This window comes from Periplaneta americana, chromosome 7 (genome assembly GCF_040183065.1).
Source record: "Periplaneta americana isolate PAMFEO1 chromosome 7, P.americana_PAMFEO1_priV1, whole genome shotgun sequence".
In the NCBI taxonomy this organism is placed as follows: Eukaryota; Metazoa; Arthropoda; class Insecta; order Blattodea; family Blattidae; genus Periplaneta; species Periplaneta americana.
The window spans coordinates 142,542,250-142,567,308 of record NC_091123.1 but is presented as its reverse complement, the minus strand read 5'-3'; the positions used below and the strand labels follow the sequence as shown (position 1 = coordinate 142,567,308).

Sequence of the window (25,059 nt, the reverse complement as noted above, 5' to 3'; positions counted from 1 at the left end):
TTATATACGAAGTCATTTGTTTTTTATTTCATTATACGGCCTTAGATGGCAGTTATTTTAATTTTAAAACTCATTTATATCATTAAATATCAGTCCTATCAAAATTTTTCAAGGAATAAAACTTATCGGAAATTATTTGTAAAGAAACTTTTGTTATGTAACATATTTCACAAAAATCAATAATAAGCGAGATATTTCGATTTATTTAATTCAGGCCCCCTTATTTTGAATGCCATATAGCCTAAAATCTAAGTTACAACGAACTTAATTTATATTCCAATTTTCATCGAAATCCGTTCAGCCATTATCGCGTGAAAAGGTAACAAACATACAGACAGACAGATAGACAGACAGACAGACATACAAACAAAAATTTCAAAAAAGCGATTTTCGGTTTCAGGATGATTAATTATATATGTTAGGACCAATTATTTTTGGAAAATCGAAAATTACCAGAAAAATTTCGGCTACAGATTTATTATTAGTATAGATTATTATTGCTATTATTATTATTATTATTATTATTATTATTATTATTATTATTATTATTATAGTTAAATGTAACTCCTTACTTAAAAAATAATTTGTATGTGTTGAAAACTGAATCTTTATGACACAAAGATTCCGTGGTGTAATACAACATTCTGGCCTTGAAGTTCTTAGTCTGTGTGTTTTAAGATATGTTTGTTGTTTCAACTTTCCAACTTCGACCACAATATTTGGTATTCAGATTTTTCCTCGCTACTCTTCAAACAAATGCATGTCATTTCTTCGTTCTGCAAGTATTTCCTCCCTTATCTCAAATAGTTTACAAATGGCGAGTCCCTCGTAACCCAAATTCATCACGACTTTCAAGGATTGTGCTGTGTTCAGACTCATTACTTGCATGTAGTCCGCCAGGATCACATCTACAATGTGTTCCAGCCATAGGCGCTGTGTACTCATCTTGCTAGTGAACGTATTTACAGCCGTTCAGTCGGATACTTTTACTGGGTATACTTACGATCGACCATCGTACAGCTTCTCTCAAAATGGAAGACCAGAGATAGATACAGATCGAGCGAACACTTCTACACAGACAGATAAGGTAAGGCAAATGGGAAGTCTTGATGAGCTTTCAGACCCTAGTTTAAATGCGAAATGAATGTTGACTCTAACATTATGAATGATATCGATGGTGTTTAGGTAAAAGGTCTTAACTCTCATTTTGTAAATGTGACTTTTTTGCTGTAATTAGTGTAATTAGTTAAAATTTAATTACAAAACTTGAAGATATGTTTTTTGACAATCATGTTTACATTTTTTCATATAAAGTAACCAATAATAATGTGCTAAAACTTAATTATAGCTGTTTCTGAAAAAAAATGTTTTGTAGGATAAACCCTTTTACCTGAACACCGTCGATATAATATAAAGACTATAATCTTTCAAAATTTACATGTAGACCTATTTGATTCTGAATAATGTATTTAAACGTCAGTGTATAGGTATCTGACCTACGATTTTATGATCGTGTAAGCGAACTTTCCACCTACGGGATAAGTCAGAACCAAAGATATGTTCGTTCCAACAAGCGGTTCATGGAGCAGTTCATGTATGGTTTCTGCACCATCTTATGCGCATGCGCTAGTTGAGCATCTGCTAATGGATTGAAACTGACTGGACACATTAATTGCCACGCTGAATAATGTATTATTATTATTATTATTATTATTATTATTATTATTATTATTATTATTGACCACTAAGTATGTGTTTCTATAATTCTTCTGTACGTGCATGAATATTGAAATTTTTTAGATCTTCTCCCTAGAAGTATAAAATTATTAGGTTTTATATGAATTTTAATCTTATTAATCTTTAAATGAGTGTAACTATTTATTAGTTATTTAGGCCTATTTAATAATATTATTATTATTATAGAAAAACTGATTCAATATTATGTTCCAACAAACTGTTAAACGCCAGGAATTGACATGCCTTAAATCATAGCCAGGAAGAGAAAGATGAGATAAATAAATGTAAGGAAGTCAGCTACCTAATGGGGTTTGAAATATCTCATGCTCTAAAGTCTTTTAATAGAACAGAATTTCTCAAAAGAGTAATGATTAAAATAGTTTAAATAACTTGTCCATAAGAAGTTTTTAATTTTGAAAAACTACGAATTTCTCTACCAAGTATCGAGAGAAGAATTTAGAAAATTCCTGATTATATTAAAGAGGAAGGTTAAAAAAAGAAGCAAGAAAAATCGTATATTATTCACTGGCTCTTGATGACAGCAGTGACATTACTGATACAGCAAAGCTTGAGATTTTTATCCGAGAGATTGATCAAGATGTTAGTACAAGAACCACCACTGGTTGCAGTTTTCATGCCAAGTACCTTTCCTTCGTCTCTTTACTTCATAGGCTTCTGTCGCATATAATCACTGCAGCTCGAGTTGTGGTCACCGCTGCTCTACATCCATTGGAAATTGGACACATGTTTATGTAGATTTTTTTACTCAAAAGAGTCCATATTACCCGTCCAAGGCGAGTAAGGACCCAGAGGTTCTGCGAACTAAACTGTTTATCTGCTATGGTTATGAATACATTCGTGTTCTCTCTGAGTCGGCCTGTACACTAGCGTAACGAAAAAACATTTCCGAAATTCAAAACGTAAAGATGTACAAAAGTTAACTTGTGGTCTCTACTATAACTAGTAAAAAAAAAAAAAAAAAAAAAAAAAACTAGGTCTCTGGTTACATTTTTCATCGAACCGCACGATGTCTAAGAATAATCGTCTACTCCTACCTAAAGTAAAATTTTTATTTCATTTTTTTTATCTATAGTAATCTCAGACCTCGAGTGATATTTATTAGGACTACTTCGTGAATAAAATAAAAATGTAAATAATATATCCATAAAATTGGCTCACAAAATGTTAATAATTGTATTTATGTATTCAGACATTGCGAAGTCAAAATAGATGAATAACGATTACTGCAATAAAGAAATTGAACGTTATTCAGTAATGCCAATTGAGAAAATGGAAATAAAGATTTAAAAATGTTAATTACACGTACTGCGCTTTTCTCTTGTTATTACAACAGAAATTCGTTTTCAATATCTGCTGAAATCATAATTTAATTTGAACATTTTATACTATAATTAGAAATAACCCGATTAATACATTAATTAAATGAACAATTGTTATGAAGGAGTGTCATTTTCTTTAGAGACAATGGACATGAAATTAGAAGATGAAGATGTGGATATGGAAGTAGGATTTCGTACTTTATTTAGTAAAATGGATTCTTCATGCTCATCGATTTACGTAGAAACAGTTGGCGACACTGACTAAACAAAAGAACGATCAAGCGATAAATTGATATTGATAAATCGAGCTGCAGAAATTATCGCGATGTATGACTGTGATTGGCTGGAATTCAAAATTTCATTACACTTTATTGGTCGAAAATGGAGTGACGCCATATAAACGAAATAGTTTTCACAATTTTTCGGTTCATGGTTAATGGGGCTCAACTTACTTCTTTTCTACAAGTTTTAGTTTTTGAAAAGCTATTGAAAAGAGCAACTTAAGTTTTCATCTGGTATTACGGACTCGTGTCTAGGTGGAATGCAAGTCATAATACAGTAAAATGATAATTTTACCGTAAGTCTTATTTGCTAACATTTTGTCGGTATTAACATATGCTCTTAGTATCATCACTATATGATGTACTGGAGAAATCTTATGTTGACCACTTAGGATTTTTATGCGTCTGTACTTTAACAGGTGCCAACATTGTATTAATGAGAAAGTTTGTAAGATTTATATTTCTATTGTTCTTACATGCTAGAATAGGCCTAAGAAAGAATAGCATTAATGAGTTACTGAAAGTGTTGTTAAGATATTCTATAGTAGAAAGAAAATGGTTCTTCTTGTACAAAAGCAATAAAGGTAGGTAAATATTTTAATAGGTGTATTTTCTGTAAGTATTTCTATTTGTAATATAAAATAAGTAAATTGACTTGGTCTATAGATTAGAATCAAATTAAAATCATGATTTTAGTGACTGATATTACTTATTATTTACTACATGTAACTGATTTCCGTATGAGTTATTTTTTGTTTACTGCAATAAACTTTTCTTCAATTTCTCTTCGTTCTGGGTGTGACAGAAACTATTGTGCCTATATACAAACATTAAACATTATTATAGTGATTATGTTCAAAGTGTAATTACTATATAATATTAAATATCATCTCGCTATCACCAATATCATCGACGCTAAATAACCTAGTAGTTGATACAGCGTCGTTAAATAACCAACTAAAATAAAAATAAAAAACTATATAATATTGATAATGATAATTATACTCTTTTTGTGTTACGACTATAAATGTATCGTGAAATGCTGTATGTTGTGTTTAGTGGAATATATTATTTATAACAAGTAACTAAAATTATGTGTAACTAAGTACATCACTAATAATTATTAACTTTTTAAATTTTACTTATTTATGTAATGTTACGAGATATTTTTCTTTTGTCCAAGCAAAAATGATGCCATAATATCTAGATAAGTACGTCGCATGGTCGTATCATATTACGTTGCGTTAGTATGTGGTGCTTCAGTTGCCTTTATAGTCTGACTGTCCCGCTTGCAGGACGGTATCGTTCGTAAACAGAGCAAGTGGCGCGCTCATCTCCCAGGCCCTTACTCGCCTTGAACGGGTAATACATTGAGCCCCTAAAATATTTACTATTTATTTAGAATCACTCTGCATATATACGTACAAAATTATAAAATCTTCAAAATCATTCATGCCACACAATGCATGGCAACACCAGTTTTAAAGTACGCGTAGATGCTGGATATGAATAAATTGTTTCATTAGTAACATGTGTTACGTATTGCCAGTATGTTCAGCACACAGAGTGACATATTGCGTAATAATTCAAAGATTTATAGTTGTTATGATTGCTACAGACTGAATACAAACTACAGGAGATGAACATATGGTCTGTGAACCATAGATTACCATATTCGGAAAGAAGTCCTGTGTAGATCCACTGTAGAAAATTGATTACTGCTTTTCGTAATTGTAGCGCCATCTCAGACGACCTAAACGAACTCTTATTTTATCTCATCAGAGGACGGTGTCGTCTTTGACACCATCTGGATATTAGTTTAAAATGTGTACTACTGCGTGTTCAGTTCAAAGTGTGTCATGGCTCGCTGTATGCCGTCATATGGCTAGTCGTTGAGCCTAGAGAATTCAATCTTCCTACTCTTCCGCAGAGTCATATTACCTATGTGCCAGAGAAGTTGCCTAGCAAGTACGGCGTTCATTCTGACGAGTACTTACCGATACGTACGGTAATGCCGGTAGTGGCAGGAATGTGAACTGTTTGGAAACACGTACTGAGGTGAGTTTTTTTCTTACTGTTGGGATATGGCGAGAGGGTTGAGACGATTACTTACGTATTTGTTGACATTAACTTCGACGGTCAACATGGACACGGAGCATTTGATTTGTATTGTGGAATGTTGTGGTACACAACCGATGATAACAAATACTCTGCGTACGACTTGCCCGCGCAAAACACAGTTCGAAAGAGGTTATGGTAGCACACAGACCGTACAGACCGCCATTTGTTGCTACGACGTTCAAGTTATACCGTACACGTTCTCAAGTTCAGATTGAACTCCTTGAATAATAGGCAACTTCTCTGACATATAAGCTGAAACTCGCTTCAAATCGCTGACTCACAACAGTGACGTCATGACACACTTTGAAATGAACATCCAGTATACCATGTGTACGGTCTCACATTACAGTTATTTTAGGTCTAACTTTAAAACTAATAGCTTACAGACAGTGAAATAATTGTTTCACCAAAATAAACTTGAATAATTGGTGCATATTTTAAAAATTAATTGGAAAAGTTCATTTTTTGGAGATGTTAAGTTGTATTTACTAGTGTCGTGCAATGTTCGAACATGAGAGGGGATATCAAGATACTACAAACTTCACCCTACATTATAGGCATCCAGCAGTACGTGGAAATGAAGCATATAAACTAAAATAACCGAGTCAGTTGAAAATCGGTAAAAGACCTTAAGTTCGGTTCATGTTTGCCGAGTCTCTGGAGAACCGAAGTTCCCTTTGCGTTTGTTTAATCTTTCCTCTTCCTTACATATTCTCGGTGCCTTTCTTCTTAGGTCCTCTTCTCTCTGCGCTTCAGCCGCATAAGGATGTCAGGCACATATCTTGCGAAGTTACGCACGGTAATGAGTATAGGTATTTTTCTTGTTATTAATATGGCTAAAGAATCACAAAAATTTACGTATAAATAAAACAAACAAATTATGTTAAAAAACGCATATGTTCATAGTACCGTGGACTATATATATATATATATATATATATATATATCGATATGCATGTCAATAACGATATGTAAAGTCGATATTACGCAGTCTGATGTTATTTGTGTATAATTGACCAATGGCGTTCTCTCATGAGTACAAGGCAGCCAACATAAACAGAGGTTAACCAACTTCGAAATTTCAACTGAAACATTTCATTAGGTACGGTACTATAAATATGCCCATGCATCTCTATTATCACAAGCTATTATAAGTCTGCCATAACGTAAAATAATTAGAGAAGAAACATTTGTAATAGAACAAAAATGAACACAACAGTAGTTATTGAATTGAAGCATGAATATGTAGTGTGTAATACAACCAATACAGTAATAAAATATGACTCGCTTCCGATAGGTGTTCAAAGATGCAGCTATTGAAAGACACGTATTCTCCTTCATTTTCTCATCTTTATACGAGGCGCGCCGCTTATCGTAAACATGAGGATTTTCCTCAACACTTAATATTAGAATCTCATAAAAAAAAACTTGCTCCATGATGCACAGCACAGAATAAAATAATGCATAGGTTATGGCACGGTCTTCTTGCTACAAAATATAAGACGACAAAATAGCTTTTAGATGGCAATAGAATGAATCTAGTGGGCTGTGATCGGAAACGTAAACGCCAAAGTTGAAACTTGGCCAACTCTCCGTTCCCGATCCCAGGCTCCGGCAAGCTTTTCGTTCATTGTGAATGCTCAGATTTAAATGTACACATTTTAACAATTTTACCGTTTTCGTTCCGATTCTCGTTTCCGGTTTATTGTGAACCAGCCTTTATATTGTGCAATGTTCAAACATGAGAGAGGAAACCAAGACGTTACAGACTTCATCTTATTTTATATGAAAAACTAATCACAAGATTTATTCTAAAACATAAAATGGTGGAAGGACAGCGAATATTTTTATAACAAAGTGGAACAAACACGACAGGCCTTCTTCTGCAGAGCGAACAACGACGAATGTCGAATTTCGTCATACTCAACTAAATTGAATCAAACATAGTGCCTTTAACGCACGTCGCTAATACTTCAATCATACGCATATTCATACAAAAATTGTTACCGAGCAAGTGTGATTTATTTGAATATTATGTGAAACGATTAGGGAAAACACGGAAATTTTACTTGAAGCAAGTAAAGCGATAGATTTGAAAGTAAATCCCGAAAAGATAAAGTATATGATTTTGTCTCGTGACCAGAATATTGTACGAAATGGAAACATAAAAATTGGAGATTTATCCTTCGAAGAGGTGGAAAAATTCAAATATCTTGGAGCAACAGTGACAAATATAAATGACACTCGGGAGGAAATTAAACGCAGAATAAATATGGGAAATGCGTATTATTATTCGACTGAGAAGCTTTTGTCATCCAGTCTGCTGTCAAAAAATCTTAAAATTAGAATTTATAAAACAGTTATATTACCGGTTGTTCTGTATGGTTGTGGGACTTTGACTCTCACTTTGAGAGAGGAACAGAGATTAAGGGTGTCTGAGAATAAGGTGCTTAGGAAAATATTTGGGGCTAAGAGAGATGAAATTACAGGAGAATGGAGAAAGTTACATAACGCAGAACTGCACCCATTGTATTCTTCACCTGACATAATTAGGAACATTAAATCCAGACGTTTGAGATGGGGAGGGCATGTAGTAGGTATGGGCGAATCCAGAAATGCATATAGTGTGTTAGTTGGGAGACTGGATAAGAAAAGGCCTTTGGGGAGGCCAAGACGCACGTGGGAGGATAATATTAAAATGGATTTGAGGGAGGTGGGATATGATGATAGGGACTGGATTAATCTTGCACAGGATAGGGACCGATGGCAGGCTTATGTGAGGGCGGCAATGAACCTTCGGGTTCCTTAAAAGCCATTTGTAAGTAACTTATGTGAAGAATGTAATTATAGCAGTTTTTTTGTCAGTAAATGGTACAGTAACAATATGATCTATTTTTTAAATATAATGTAATATACCTATATGTACGTATATTTTTTCCGATGTTTAATCATATTTTTGTAATAAAAATTACCTGTCTTTACATCGAAATAAAACTTCACAAGGTTTGTTCTAAAATCCTTACTAAGCTAAAAGCATGAAGGGTTGGGAGGGGAGGGTAGGAGAGGCCAGCAATCTTAGGAGTTGATCAGGACAGCACGTTTGCACATCTCCTTTTTATGTTAGGTTAGGTTCTTTTCAAACTGAAATGACGAGTGAAACGTACAGTTAAAATTACTTTAACCTAACCTAACCTATCCTAACCTAACTTAACATAAAAAGGTTAGGTAGGTTAGGTTAGGTAAGGTTAGGTTAGGTTAGGTTAGGTTAGGTTAAGTTAGAGTAATTTTAACTGTCCTACGCTTCGCTCGTCATTTCAGTTTGAAAAGAACCTAACCTAACATAAAAAGGAGATGTGCAAACGTGCTGTCCTGATCCACTCCTGCAATCTTGGGCTCAGATCATAGAATGCGCAAGTTTGAGCGATTCTTGTCATGCTCGACAAATTTGAACCGAACATTGAGCTTGAAATGCACGACACTAGTAAATCCCAGCCAAGTTGGGAACAAATGGAAAACGTGAGATTCAACCTTTCACATTCGTTTATATTCTACGACTACTTCTGAGTTTTGTTATTTCTGTTGAATTTTGTTTCCTGCAAAGCAACTGCCTCAATGGAGCGGCGGTGGCGGCGGCGGTGTTTGCGGGGCCGTGTACAGAGGGGCCGAGGCGCGGTTGCAGTCCCCCCGCTTCCCCGAGCCGTACCCGCCACGGCAACAGTGTTTGTACTTACTGGAGGCCGCGGCGGCCAGCGTCTGCATAATAGAGGTCACATTCCTGACCTTTGACCTGGGAGACTGCATTTCTGGTGACTATGTCGCTATAGCTGGCCAGAGTCTTTGTGGACATATCAACGGAGTGCAAACTTTCCGCTTCAGTCCCCCGAGATCCCTGATACAATTCAGGTAAGGCAACGTCCCCACAGGAAATTAACGTCTGTACAATCTACGGATTCTTTACTTCCGACAGGAAATGTCATGAGAAACTTCAGCTTGGACTGATTACTTGAAAGAAAATGTTCCGAAATCTTAGTAAAATGTGTGAAATGCAAGAAAGTGTATGTAACTACAAGTTCATCATTTACACCGACGCGCTCCGTGATTCTCCGCGATTAGTCATGTCACAGTATCACTATTACAGATGTAATAAGGCACAAACCAAATGAGGAGGATAATGGAGCGGTCGGATACAATTGAGGAAGACTCTGGAACAACACCCCCCCCCCCCCAAGGGGCCAATTAAACAAAGCAAAATTTACTTAAAATAAAATGCATTAACAGACATTCATGTGACTGAATCCATTAAGTAATATGTATGTATGTATGTATGTATGTATGTATGTATGTATGTATGTATGTATGTATGTATGTATGTATGTATGTATGTATGTATGTATGTATGTATGTATGTATGTATGTATGTATTAACACTACAATTGGGTATACACCCAGTGGCAGTGATATATAATATACAATAATTACAATTACAGAAATAAAATAAAATAAACACAAATGAAATAAAATAAATAAACGTAAATCTATAAATATTAGATGCAATAAACCTAGGACTATAAATAAAAACTATTCTATAATAACGCCTACGATAAGCAAAAGTAAATCTAACTTATAAGTATTTCTATTTCACCCAACTATTACCAATTTAAATAATTACATATCACCTTAATTAATTACATACCAACTTAATTACATATCATCTTAATTAATTACGTATCGCCCTAATTTATTTACATATCAATTAAATTACATATCATCTTAATTAATTACATATCAACTTAATTAATTATATATCAACTCAATTAGTTAACACAACTTAAATAATTACACTGCACCTCCAATTACATTTTCAGTCTAATCTTCTCAATTTTTCCTTAAATGTATTGATTTTAAGAGAACCACCCTGAAAGATTGCCGCAGGTAAGCTGTTCCAGTCTGCTATTGTGCGGTTAACAAAGGAAAATTTTGCCACGTCCGTTCTTTGTTTTCTACATTTAGTGACTTGTTCCTCCCAACCCTTCCTAAGTATGATGGTGTTGCTAATCTAGCATTGATATCGGTCCATGCTTTGTGTCCCATTTGTGCCTTAAACAATGCGGTGAGTCTTGTTTTTCGTCGCCTTGATTTGAGAGGTTCCCACCCTAAATCTTTTACTATCTCCTCACCATGTCCCTTCCCCATTTTGACATATTTTGCTGCCTTGCGTTGGACCTTTTCTATTGAATCGATTTGGTTTTGTCTGTACGGATCCCAACCTACTGCTCCATATTCCATAATTGGGCGAACAAGGGTTTTGTACGCTAATTCTTTTGACTTTCGGTTAGATTTCTTCAGAATACGCATAGAGAAATGTGGTGCTTTCCAGGCTTTCCTTGTGGTATTAGTGACTTGTTCCTCTCAACCCAGTTTGTTACTTAAATATATACCTAGGTATTTACAAGTGTTCACTTGTGGCACCGATGTACCATTCAGCTGATATCCGAGACAAATTTCTTTATGCGTTCTACAGAAGGATATTGACTTACTTTTACTGACATTGATTTTCATTTTATTTTCTGTCGTTCAGGTTTCAATAACGTTAAGATCGTTTTGTAAGGCGGCGATATCGGATTCATCATTAATTTGTCTATAAATTATACAGTCGTCCGCGAATAACCTTATCTGAGACGTAGTATTTCTATATATATATATATATCGTTTATATATATATATATATATATATATATATATAAGAAACAATAGAGGTGCAAGGACCGCCCCTTGAGACACGCCTGATGTTACATTTCCTAGTTCCGATATTTCTTTTCCTAGTCTGACCTTTTGGGTTCTGTTCTCTAAGAATTTATTTATCCATGACAAATATAATTTCATAAATCCTTTGTAACATTGGAACATAACTCGGTAATTACTTACTTTCCCAAAACAATAGTAACAGTGTTACATACTAGGCCTATTAGTTTTCTGAAGTTATACAACATCAACTACAACAATCTTGAATGGTTATACAATAGGGTGGAGTGAAAATATGAAGTTCATGGAATCAAACTGTAATACTACTGAAAAGTTGTGGGTGATATCATAAAGAACAATGCAGAATATTTTTTGTCTAGCTTAATATTTAGAGGTGTCCCAAGAGCACCGTAATTTTTTTAATTTTCACAAAATTTGGAGGTTCAGACTTTTTAGCGAGAGAACATTCTCCAGTGATTTAATCTGAACAGGATGCCAGAAACATGTAAAAAGAAATACATGTTAAAAGACTCTGCATATCTTTGGTCCCCTGTTATTTCATCTTGAAGTGTCAGAGAAACCTGAGTTTTTAAGAAAATTGGGCATAAACACAAAACTCTTAGATATGATATAATTAATATAATTAATGAAAATTCATTCTTCTTATGTTGCAGGGTATTTAAATCAGAACAATGGGTCTAATTAAGACAAGAAATTTTACCTTCTTTCCTGTAATCGAAATGCCAAAGGGGCTGAAACCATTACAATTACCTATCTATCATGACGTAATAAAATGTAATCTATGGGTCAAAAATTAATTAAAATCTGACTTGAGATCAAAAGAACCTATTTTTGATGAGATTTCAGAAAGAGTTGCTATCAAAAGTAAGGAAATCTGCGTAAAGACATCTTTCCGACAGTCAGTCTTACAAGAATATTACAACTGATTCGTGTTTACCATGATCAATACGAAACTTAATGCAGCCTTATAAGAAACGACATAGTGACGACAACTAAAGTGACAAAATTGTAAAATTTAAAGAAGAAGGAAACAAACTATTTCAACCGGCAAGCAAAAATAACCGGTAATTAACCTGTTAACCGTATGAAAATAACCGGTTATTTTTGCCCATTCCTACTTGGAACCTAATAAGTGACACCAGTAAGGCATCATTCGTGAGACAACGAAGCCAGGAGATAATGGGACAGGGTGGCCAGTTCCTTTCCTCCACCATTGCATGCATCGCTGACTAGTAACAAATTACACTAATCAGACTTCCTCGTTACAGTAAGAATTTGAAACGCTTGTCATTTTTTGTTTCAACATGAGTGGCGGAACAGGTGGCCATATTCGATGCAGGGAAATACGTATTCTATGTCAAAATACCTATTATAAATATAGGCTATAATAATAGGCTAGCTCAGCTCATGTTAGATAGGTTAGGTTAGGTTAGGTTAGGTTAGGTTAGAGCATGTAAGTGATTAGCGACGTAAGATTCTCATCCAAAGAACGAATATATGAAAATAATAATAATAATAATAATAATAATAATAATAATAATAATAATAAATCTTGTGAGAAGAATAGCTGTAGGATAGTTGAATATAAGTGCAGTATACACAGTCCAATGCTCGTCGTTGTAGGAGAATTCTATCGCAGTTAAGCAATCGTGAATGTAGGTTAACTTTCCAGTAATGAAAACAAATGACGGCAAGCAATCGAACTGTCTTGTAACGATCCGCGGGAGTTTTTTAGTGTCGATCCGTGGGTGTAACTTTTCATTTCACAGACGACTCAACATATTACCTCTGCTTCCAGACAATGGGACGATTGTCTCTTGTCCTATTAGGCTGCATCTTCCTGAACAGAACAATACTGAACTTTACATCTAGGCTATAGTGAATGAGAATAGCGCAGTCTGCATAACGTTAGATCTAGATTCTGTAACACTGCTGAACATAGGATACAAAACCCTGATATTTAATGCGCATCTTACAAGCAGAAACAGATTAGATTAGTTTAGATTCTTTACTATGTAGCATACATTCTATGAATTCAGATAAATGACAAATTGCAACTTCCGTTATAGTCTTTGCTATTTATATTGACATTTGTATATCTTTCATAACATGAAATTTCTCTCAGCCATTGTAATATTTTAGAGGCCTACGTTCTGAGATTTACTTAAAAATGGCTTTCAGAGAACCCGGAGGTTCATTGCCGACCTCACATAAGCCCGCCATCGGTCCATATCCTGAGTAAGATTAATCCAGCCCTACCATTATATCCCTCCTCCCTTAAATCCTTTAATATTATCCTTCTATCTACGTCTCGGTCTCCCCAAAGATATTTTTCCTCCGACCTCCCAACTAACACTCTATATGCTTTTCAGTGATTTAGTTGGAAAAACTATTTACAGGAACTCACATTATAAATTTAGTAATCGCCAAATCGACTGGTAGTGGAGATAAATTTTGGAATCCCCATGTTTCCGACATTCATATATTTTTATTTCCGGAACGGTGTTTCGGCCCAACTGAACCTCTGCCTATGTTATTAGTTATACATCCAACCTTTGTATTTCTGTAATATTTATTGAATTAGTATGTTTTGTATTTGCTGCAAGCCACAATGGTGGTCAGGTCAATTAAATTCGAAATTATAATATAAAACGAGACAGAATAACAAAACATTATAGGGCCTGCCTGGATAGCTACAAGGTATGTATAGACACCTATAGACATGTACAGACTACTTGTCTGCCACTTTTGATACTTGAACAGAATTTATAGAAATCTACTAGGCCTACCTTAATAATATAATATAATATAATATAATATAATATAATATAATATAATATAATCGTCTGGCCGCGAAACCAGGTGGCCCGGGTTCGAATTCCGGTCGGGGCAAGTTACCTGGTTGAGGTTTTTTCCGGGATTTTTCCTCAACCCAATACGAGCAAATGCTGGGTAACTTTCGGTGCTAGACCCCGGACTCATTTCACCGGCATTATCACCTTCATTTCATTCATACGCTAAATAACCTAGATGTTGATTACCCAATAAAATAAAAAAATATAATATAATATATAATATATAAATAAAGTAAATTCTCGATTATCAGAGAATGGATTATCCGATTTGCAGATTAACTGCTGTCTTTTTATGTGCTATAAATATTTGTTCTCAATTGTACGACGAAATCGTCTTCCCTCTCAAACGCTAGACAATGACTCATCCTCCTACACTATAGAAATACCTCGCCTCTGGAATTCGTTACCTAATGACGTCAGGGACTGCCGGACTTTATCACAATTCAAAATTAAACTGAAAAATGTTGTCTTATTTAATGATATTTAGGTATTGCTAGAAGTGTTGATTTTTGTTCCATTACTCTAGATTAAAATTGTAAGTTTCTTGTTCATGTTTTCGCTAATTAGTTAGGATACAATTAATTACGATATTTAATCCCTCATCTAAAGTTTGTGTGTCTGTAACCTGTGTATATTTTGGTGTGGCTTTACTTTGTTTATAGTGTGATTTTTCTTTTTATTTCTATTATTGTATTCGTACTTCTGGTGGTGTGGAAGAGAAGGCCTGATGGCCTTAACTGAAACAGAAGAAATGAATAAATAAATAAATAAATAAATAAATGAATGGATAAATAAATAAATAAATAAATAAATAAATAAATAAATAAATGAATAAAAAAAATAAAAAAATAAATAAAGTAAATAAATAAATTAATTAATGAATAAATGAATGAATAAATAAATAAATGAATAAATGAATAAATAAATAAATAAATAAAAATAAATAAATAAATAAGTAAATAAGTAAATAAATAAATAAATAAATAAATAAGTAAATAAATAAATATATAAATAAATAAATAAATAAATAAATAAATAAATAAATAAATAAATAAATAAATAAATAAATAAATAAATAAATAAATAAATAAATAAATAAATAAATAAATAAATAAATAAATAAATAAATAACAGGATTATGATCGTGAACCTGCCTGCTGTTTGTGGGCGAATGTGTTTCTGTTGAGTTCAGGTGGTGAGTGCTTACACAGTACATACAATATTTTATTTTGACATAGTGAGTAGTGTAGCATTGTTTATACCCATAAATTAACTTATGTATTTTTATGATTAAATAACTGAAATTTCTTCTTGAACATCGTAACACCTAGTTGCGCATTATATACGATTTTCGATTACCCGTGGTTTTTGTAAACCCCCCCCCCCCCCCCCATTACTGCAGATAATCGGGAGTCTACTCTATGCTTAGTATGTTACAGTTTTACACATTTTGAATTTATAAGTTAAATGAAACATAGTTATTGCTATAGATCAAGTTTGGACTTTAATGTACTCGTATCTGGAGGCGAAGAAAAGAGATTTAGAATTTCTGTCGTAGAAAATGTAATGGTAATAATAATAATAATAATAATAATAATAATAATAATAATAATAATAATAATATAATGATAATTAATTAATTCTTAAGCGTAAGACTCAAGGTTTTCAGTGATACCATTATATGTATTAAATTTTTCACTCTTTGTTACAGATCTGGAGATGTAGGTGGACGAGGAGGCTTTGATATTATTGTACGCCAAATTCAGTGTCGAAATCCACCGGCTGTAAACCCAGAATGCAGTGGAGTATTCAGCAACCGCAATTTCATTCTTCAGAGTCCTGGATATCCCCGTCCATATCCCAACAACGTACGGTGCCAGTATACAATACGTGCCTTGCCATCGCCATTTCAACAATCCTTATGCACAGCGGAGTTTTATTTCGAGAAATTCAGCACTGAGACGTCTCAAGGATGTTACAAAGATCGATTAGAAGTAGGCGATCAGGATGTTCTTTGTGGGTTCTTCAGTGGGATCAGGGTATATCAGTTCATTGGAGAACTCCGCGTGACTTTCGTTTCGGACGGAAGTGAGAACGAAGGAGGTTTCAGAATCAATGTTGTGCTGCAAGAATGCAACGGTATTAATCTACCTCCTGGAACTTCATTACCTCCGCCGCTGCCACCAGTACAACCGCCACAGCCTCCAATTCTACCACCTCTACCACCACAGCCTCCAATTCTACCACCGATACAACCTCCAATTTTACCACCAATACCACCTGTACTACCACAGCCTCCAATTCTACCACCGATACAACCTCTTCCACCACAACCTCCAATTTTACCACCAATATTACCATTTCCACCGCAACCTCCAGTGCTACCACCACCAATTGGTCCGTATCCTCCAATTTCACCGTCTCCGCCATCTTATCTGCCATTTTGTTGCGGCAAAGTTTATCAAGAACGCCAGTTCATTCTTACCAGTCCTGGATTTCCATTCAGCACCAGCAACGACAACACTGACTGTGTATATCAAATTCATCCCTACAGCTCAACAGTGTGTAGATTGAGAATCCTCTTCAAATTGTTTTGGGTTGGTCAAGAAGACAGCTACACAGGTTGTGTGGGTGACTTCCTGGAAATAGATGGGCGTCGCTATTGTGGTTGTAGGACCGGAGTTATGGTTTTGTCCGTATTCGAAGACCAGAGAAGTGGGAAACCAAAATTTGTACGGTACAGAAGGAACACAAACAGCAATCAATCTGGTGGATTTTTATTGGAAATATCCCAAGAGAACTGTGAAAATTGGGTACCTTGGAGTAGACAAGACGATATAAATAAAAGTTATAACAACAAACCAATTTATTCCTATGATACTGCAAATGAATACAATGAGCATTTTCTTAACAATACAATGTATGTTCAGCCATTTTATACTCATTTCGATAACCATGAAACTCATATAGATGACAGTTCTTACAGTAACTTGGGTAATTCATCAAAATCAGACGTTATACACACAAGTCATCAAATTAATCAAGACCGACATATATACGAACCCAGCAAAGCCTCTTCTTACAACAATTATACTAAGAACAAAACAAAAACATTCTCAAGTAATGAGAAAGATAAAACTGATCAACAAATAGATCACCATGGGAATAAACAAGAGAGTGTTGATGTCGTTGACGAATTACATGTACCAGCGGATGTCGACAGGAAAGTAAACACTCCAATTCAACTGAATGTTAACTGTTCAACTTGCAAAGAAAGTTCTTCAGATATAAGTGATTCAAATACATTACAGAGAAAGCATCTCTTAGAAAATGGTAATAGCATTTCCTTAATTGATGTACATAGTGAAACGAGAACTTATTCTGGAGAAGGAAATATGGCTGAAGGTGCAAAAAATTACAACAAATCCGCCAGTACTTTGAGCGTCAAGGATAAAGACGTTGAAAAACATAGCTCTTCTCTAGACACAAATACTAAAGGAACACAACGAATAACGCCAGATTCCAACGATGATTATACCCAAAATAAACCTTCAGCTCACAAACAAAATTGTGGAGTGATCCTGTCCGATGGCGACAATTGCACGTCTTCTGGTAACTCTGTAGCGCCAAGTCGAAATAATAATACAATACCTCGAGAAAGACGAGATCTCTTTCTTCCGCAACAGTTTGATGTGGCATCGGACATACTGACTCTTTTGGCAGAAAGCAGCTGTCGGATCTGGGGCTTCACCCAGTGGCTGCTGCAGGTCAAACAATACTTCTGGAATAAAGGTCCCCAGCTGTGGTGCCCCTCTCGACCGCAAGTGCCGCAGTATCAAGTGTTCTCTCAAGTCAGTGGCATTTTCCAGTCACCTCGATATCCACAAGCCTATCCACAAAATCTCAACATCTATTACAGGTGAGTACAGTTGTAATTAAAATTCTATATTTAACAATATTTCTTATTCAGAGATACTGGTGTAATGATATGGACTAATAATAGAATCTGAACAGCATATTCGTTATTCACAAATCTCCTGGTCAGAGAAGTGTTGTGTTATTACAAAGTATTTTTAATTTAGGCAAAATACGTGTTATTAACTTATTAGAAGTGGTTTGGAATATCTGTCTGTCTATCCGTCCGTGGTGTACTGCGACTTGTTGAACTTATTTTGTTGATGTTCAATATCTACGTGAGAATTTATCTGGGGATGTTGTACACGAGACCGTAATTTTCAGTGAGAATTTAATATATAATTTAATAACAGGGGAATTAATATATAATATGATCTACTTGAAATGAAAAGGGATAAATGGCAATTACTTCTAAATAGCTCAACGATTTTATCTATGAATCTTAAGAACAAGAAAAAGGACATAAAACGTGTTTCAACCGAATCGATTTGAACCATTTTGTCCTCAACAGCCAAATAAAAACCTACGTATTAAGTCTTCAGACGGTACTCTAAAACCCTTAGGTGTATATTATTGTTATTATTATTATTATTATTATTATTATTATTATTATTATTATTATTTCCTAATTCTGTATTAGATAACTCGGAAGAGACTTCATTCATACCAGAGATGGTAACAAGTGGTTCTCTAAAACCCTTAGGAGTAGATTATTATTATTATTATTATTATTATTATTATTATTATTATTATTATTATTATTAATATTTCCTAATTCTGTATTAGATAACACAGAAGAGACTTCATTCATACCAGAGATGGCAACAAATGGTTTTCTAAAACCCTTAGGAGTAGATTATTATTATTATTATTATTATTATTATTATTATTATTATTATTATTACAATTTGTATGTGTATATATATATATATATATATATATATATATATATATATATATATATATATATGAGGGCGTATTGATGTTCAGTGATATTTGTAACAAATGTTTAGTCTCTTTGTACACTAACGTTCAAAGGTATGTGACCAACGACTTTCTGATCGTGTAAACGAACTTACTACCTACGGGATAAGTCAGAACCAAAGATATAACAAATTGACAAACTTTGAAATAGTTCCGCTATTTCTGAATAGGTGACCCTATTATTGGGACGGGTAAACAGTATTTGGGAGAATGTCGATTTAGATTAAGTATAAATTATTCTCATAATTAACATTATCAGCGGTTTCCCACTAAATCTAATGTTTTAACAATCATTAGAGGTGACTGAACTTTTGAATTTTATAATGAGGATATATTTATGTACTATTGGCGACACTGACTGTTACCTTCGCCATCTATTCATAGAAGTAATAATTAAAGAAGCGACACTTACACGAAAAAGTTATCGAAAACTATCGATTAGTGGGGTCAGAACGTCAGTGTACAAGTACATAAATTGTTTTTTGTGTCCTGTTGCAGATTTCTCCGTCTCTCAGGCTACTGCCAGGTCCAGATATCTGTATTGGACTTCTCTTTGGAGTACAGCGTTAACTGTCACAAGGACTACTTTCTTCTGGGTCAGTGGCGTTACTGCGGCGAGACCCTGTCGTCGACAGGAAGTGAGTATCTAATAATAATTGGCTACCAACACAGCGTCACACTATTAAATAACAAGATTATCGTAGATGAGTAACCTGCCAGAGTCTACGAAAAGGAAACCGATGGATCAGGCCAGATGTGTGACAGTTGTGGAAAGAGCGGTAATCGTGTATTGGTGTATTGTTATGCAGGAGATGAAGAGCGCGAAATGTAACGGCAAGGGAAAGGATGTTAGTGATTGATATGAATTCTTATAATTATGTGACGCAATAGCGACACTATTCATTAATAAGTACACAGACTTCATTAATGGCTGGTCGTTGCTCTTGTGGTTAAGAAGTGAAAAGTTAAGTTATTAATATTCGTACTAGATTAAGGAATTATTAATAGAACATTTATCAACATGACGGTGATAGTTTCATATGATAATTAAATATTAATAAGATATTAACACGGTATACGTTATTGATAATCAAAATTTCAAAGTGTAAAGTTATAGATTTCGAAAAACGTATTTATCTTCTCTTGCCATTGGGAACATTGTTGAAAAATATAAACTCGACAACAAAAGTTGTTTTGCGTTCTGCAGCTTACGAAAACAAATTAAGTAACTATGGTATAAAAGTTGTTGCGTAGGCATTTCAGAATGTACAACATCGTTTGGATTAGACATGCTACCGTCTGCGATTCCTTTCTTTGAGGTTATGTGAAGGATGCAGTTCATGTACCACTTCTATCCCAGTACCTTGAAGATATAAGATATTGGATCATTGCTGCGATTGCATGCATAAACAGAGATATGTTGGAGAGAGTGTGGCAAGAATTTTTACTACCGTGTACCCCTGCTGTGGCTGAGTGGCCAGACCTTCAGCCTGTTATGCAGGCGGCCCGGGTTCAAGTCTCAGTCAGGTCTGGGATTTTTCATTGAAGAATTCATAGTGGCACATGTGGTGGACGAAGTCGCAGTTGGGGTTTTTATTCCTGATTCTCCAGTTTCCCCATATTAGGCGTCTATATTATTTTGTCAACATCTCTCCATTCCGTCATTATTCCTTAGCATCCCTGGATACGAAGCGAACCTTAGTGTAGTCAGCTGGTGTGAGTTTGGAATTCGCTAATCCTCAGGGTTATAGTAATTTCAGACCTCGAGTGACATTTATTAGGATTATTTCGTGAATAAAATAAAAATGTAAATAATATATCCCTAAAATTCGCTCACAAAATGTTAGTAATTGTATATTTATTAACCTATTCAGGCATTGTGAACTTGAAATACATTAATATCGATTACTGCAATAAATAAATTCAGTAATGCCAATTGAGAAAAGCGAATACAGGCTTAACAATGTTAATTACATGTATTGCGCTTTTCTCTTTTTATTATAACACAAATATATTTTCATTATATGCTGAAATCATAATTTAATTTAAACATTTTATAATTAATTACAAATAACCTGATTAATATATTAATTAAATGAACAATAGGAGTGTCATTTACTTTAGATACAATAGACATGGAATTAAGATGATGTAGAAGTGGAAGTAGGATTTCGCATTTTTTCTAGTCTAAGGGATTCATGCTCATCGATTTACGGGGAAACAATTGGCGACACTGACACTGACACTGACTAAACAAAAGAACGACCATGCAATAAATTGTTAGTGATAAAACGAGTTGCAAAAAGTATCGCGATGTATGGCTCTGATTGGTTGGAATTCAAAATTTAATTGCGACCGAGCACGAGCGCTGCTCATTCGGTCTCAAATTTTGTTAATACTACTGTATCTTCTTTTTATATTGCTTGTATTATTTTATTTGTATTTCTCTTTGTTTGTTTTGTAATTATATTTCTTTATTCTGTATATTTGAATTTAAATTAGGCTTCATTGGTTGAAAATGGAATGACGTCATATAAACGAAATAGTCATTGATATTTACTTAGTAATAATCAAGCAGCCAAACTTGTTGCCCGATGAAACAGGTTTGCTGTTTCTTTACGGAGTTTGTTTACTTGCGCGTGAGTAGAGTCATAGTCAGCGGCGAGAGGGATAGGTAGAAATCGCAGATTTCCGCATAATGACCTGAAGTGTAGAATGAATATCTGTAATATCTGATAATAGAACCAGAACATTTTGATAACTATGATACTGTTTTATTTTGTCTTTGTGTATCAATCATCTATTTATTTCAGTGATGTATGTTATTCAAAGTTATGAAATCTTTCCACGTTGACCAAATGCTATTTCGAGAATGATGAGCGAGACTCGAAGCGCACGAGAGTTACGATTCGAGACTCGAAAGACAAATGCAACGAACACAGCGAGCGAGAGCGGCAGTTAGTTTTGTTCATCTAGACCTATAATGTATCCAACGACAACAACTTTCTTTTTATTATTTCTTCCTTCTTTTATACTTCTAAATATCTACCATCTCTCTCTTCTCTCATCAGCTATCCCTTTTTCTCTCTGTTTCTTAAGCACGCACGCACGCACACACACACACTTGGAAAGATACATGGTAAGGAAAAATTTTGTAAGAGAGGCATTAAATTGTTTCAGTTCTACTGGACGTTTCGGCCATGTCTTACACTGACTTGAGATTTGTTTCTGACGGCTACAACTCTGGTCGTGGATTCAGGGTATTCTACCAATACATACCTTGCAACAGACGTGTGCAGAAGACGCCAACGATAGAGAGAATTGCAACAAGTAAAGCTTCACATTGAACAGAACTCCTATGTGTACATAGCATTCCAGTAAGTCAACGCGTTTACTTGAAGCGTTAAACATGTAGAAAACAGTCATGCCGTATATAGTAATTATAGAAACCAAAACTTACAGTATTGTATCTTATATCACTCTTTTAAAGGTTATCACTTTTTGTTGATGACACCATTTTTTATGAAATTGATAATTATTTCTATTCTAAAATATAAAAATGTTACTCTTTATTTTTTGTTCTTCATAAAATAAATACCTCCGATTAAGGTTTTGACAGAGGAAGAACTATTGTTTGTATGCATCTGAAGTCTGATTAGTGGAATATGTAGTTAACCAATGAAGTATGCATTGGAGGGGGAAAGGAACTGGCCACCCTACCCCATTATCTCCTGGCCTAGTTGTCTCATGAGTGATGGCTTATTGGTATTACTTATGAGTTATAAGGTTCAAACCTGTCTTCGGACAGTTGACTAAATAACAATAACATAAAATAAACAACTTTTATTAAAATACTTAAACATAAGGGGACGGATGTTGATGAAAAGTCGTCTTCTTGTTTTTCACATTAAGACGATGCCTATTAATATAGAAATCCTTTCTATGTTAATATCAACGCACAAAAGTAATTTATTATATTGCATTTTTTACATTTCTGATGTTTTTGAATTAATACGTCATTTTTATATTTTTTTTTTCGGCATTTTTTGGTCATTTTAAATATTTTTAAGAACTTTTAGATCATTTGAAATGCATTTTATTTTTTTTTTTACCAAATAGGTCTGTAGTAATTACCTACTGAATAAGTGAATATCAGTGAAGTTTGAGTTTTATAGTTTGGAACAGACGTTAAAGTCCATCCCTCATTCCAGAATGAATGCACGCTGCATCCACAATTTCTTTTGTCATTCACACTCCCTCATCTGCAACATCTGGTAACAAAAGTGAAGCACGGAAGGAGGAAGACACGGAGACTGAAGGCACTGACATGGACCACCCCTGATTGAAACATATTGTAAACCCTCATTAAAATCTATAGTTTTCCCTTAAAACCTTCATTTCGTTGCATGTTCTTTTCCTTTATCTTAGTCAAATTCCAGGAAGTTGCTCTCTCCGAGATTTGCAGGGCAGTCATTGAAACAAGGTGACTAATTTTTAAGAAGTTGTGGTGCGAGTACGGTGAATAATATTTAAATGTCATTTTCTTTTAATCTTATGTCATTTTTCCATTAGTTTAAGGGCATATTAATGATCATTTTAAGTAGATTTTTAGGTCATCAACATCCGTCCCCTAATGATAAATATTTCCTTTCCCACAAGTTTTTGAAGAATATTAGTTATTTTTTTCTGTACGATATTAATATTTGTATCAAATACTAAAACTTGCTGAATAATGTAGCCCTAATCAGTATTTGAGAAACATTTCAATGTATTTTTTGTGAAATTCACTTTTGCGTATTTATGTATTTTAGTAGATTCATAATAATTGCAAGAATTCATTCTTATTTGTTCTTATGGTAGAAATAACTAATAAAATGGGAACTTCAGTATTATAACTTTTTTCTGTGAATTCTCTAACTTCTGCTGGTAAATAGCCTATAAGATCAAATTCTGACAATTTTGAAAAAAAAAAAATAGTTTCACAAAATGAAAACACCAAGAAGTCATGTAAGTACTGCTACTCACACTATAAGAAAAAGGCGTGTGTGATGAAGAAAAAGTCTGTACAGAAGACAATTTGTGCAAAGTTATAAACTTACTGGCACTAAGCATGTGTCAATATATGCTGTCCTTACAAAAGAGTGAGATATAAAAAGAAAATACTTAATGTTTTTGTAACTCCTGAATTATTGTTTCTTTGCAAATGTTGCAACTACATGTTCTATTTCCTATTTTATTTTATTTTATATTCTCTTATAGGCCTATTAATATTATATCTGAACTGCGACCGAACACGAGCGCTACTCATTCGGTCTCAAATTTTGTTAATACTACTGTATCTCCTTTCTTTATATTGTTTGTATTATTTTATGTCTATTTCTCTTGTTTATTTGTAATTATATTCTTCTGTATATTTAAATTTAAATAAATAAATAAATAAATAAATAAATAAATAAATAAATAAATAAATAAATAAATAAATAAATAAATAAATAAATAAATAAATAAATAAACATGAAAATTGTTTTCAAATAAAAATTTTTCTATGAAACTAATTTTCAATGCTTTCATATTTTATCCATTATTAAAGACAAATTTTTAAGTAATCATTTTAAATGGACTCTGTTACACAATTCTAAATTACTTAAGTAGCATAGTGATGAATATCTACTGTTTTTACCAATTATATGTAAATATTGAAATGCTTCCAGAATATATTATATTAATTTAATAAATACTAAATTCATTCCGTTTTTTTTGTTTCCTCTGATCAATTAAATTAGACCAGCGAATCCATTTTAAATGATTTGAGTCAATTATATTATTTCTTTTTCGGGGTCGATGTTTTCGCTCATTTTCAAAGGTACCTCCTTCTGCTTCAATGCACTGTTTGACTTAGAGTGACTTCAGAATTCACATCCTAAATTTTTTACCTTTCCTAGTGAATCACCCTGTATATAACGTCATAAATTTGTGGAGGTGTAACTAATGAAAGCTGCACATGGGTTACTGCAATTCAAATTGATTAAATGGGTTGAAGTAATTATAAACAGATTGCTTTCG

The 25,059-nt window shown here is 33.9% G+C and overlaps 1 protein-coding gene across 1 annotated transcript; it reads left to right on the top strand.

The window, feature by feature from the left end:
• Positions 1–897: 897 nt before the first annotated feature.
• On the top strand, positions 898–22,610 carry LOC138703499 (uncharacterized). Its single transcript, XM_069831401.1, has 5 exons — positions 898–1,087; positions 9,081–9,382; positions 15,809–18,016; positions 19,495–19,634; positions 22,177–22,610. The coding sequence occupies exons 1-5, from the start codon at positions 914–916 to the stop codon at positions 22,341–22,343; spliced, it is 2,991 nt and encodes a 996-aa protein (XP_069687502.1). The 5' UTR covers positions 898–913; the 3' UTR covers positions 22,344–22,610.
• Positions 22,611–25,059: the final 2,449 nt, after the last annotated feature.

Coding starts and splice junctions, on each gene's coding strand:
- LOC138703499 (XM_069831401.1), top strand. CDS start 914: ATGTGTTCCAGCCATAGGCGCTGTGTACTCATCTTGCTAGTGAACGTA. Junction 9,383..15,808: donor AGATCCCTGATACAATTCAG/GTAAGGCAACGT, acceptor TCTTTGTTACAG/ATCTGGAGATGTAGGTGGAC. Junction 19,635..22,176: donor GACCCTGTCGTCGACAGGAA/GTGAGTATCTAA, acceptor AAATTGTTTCAG/TTCTACTGGACGTTTCGGCC.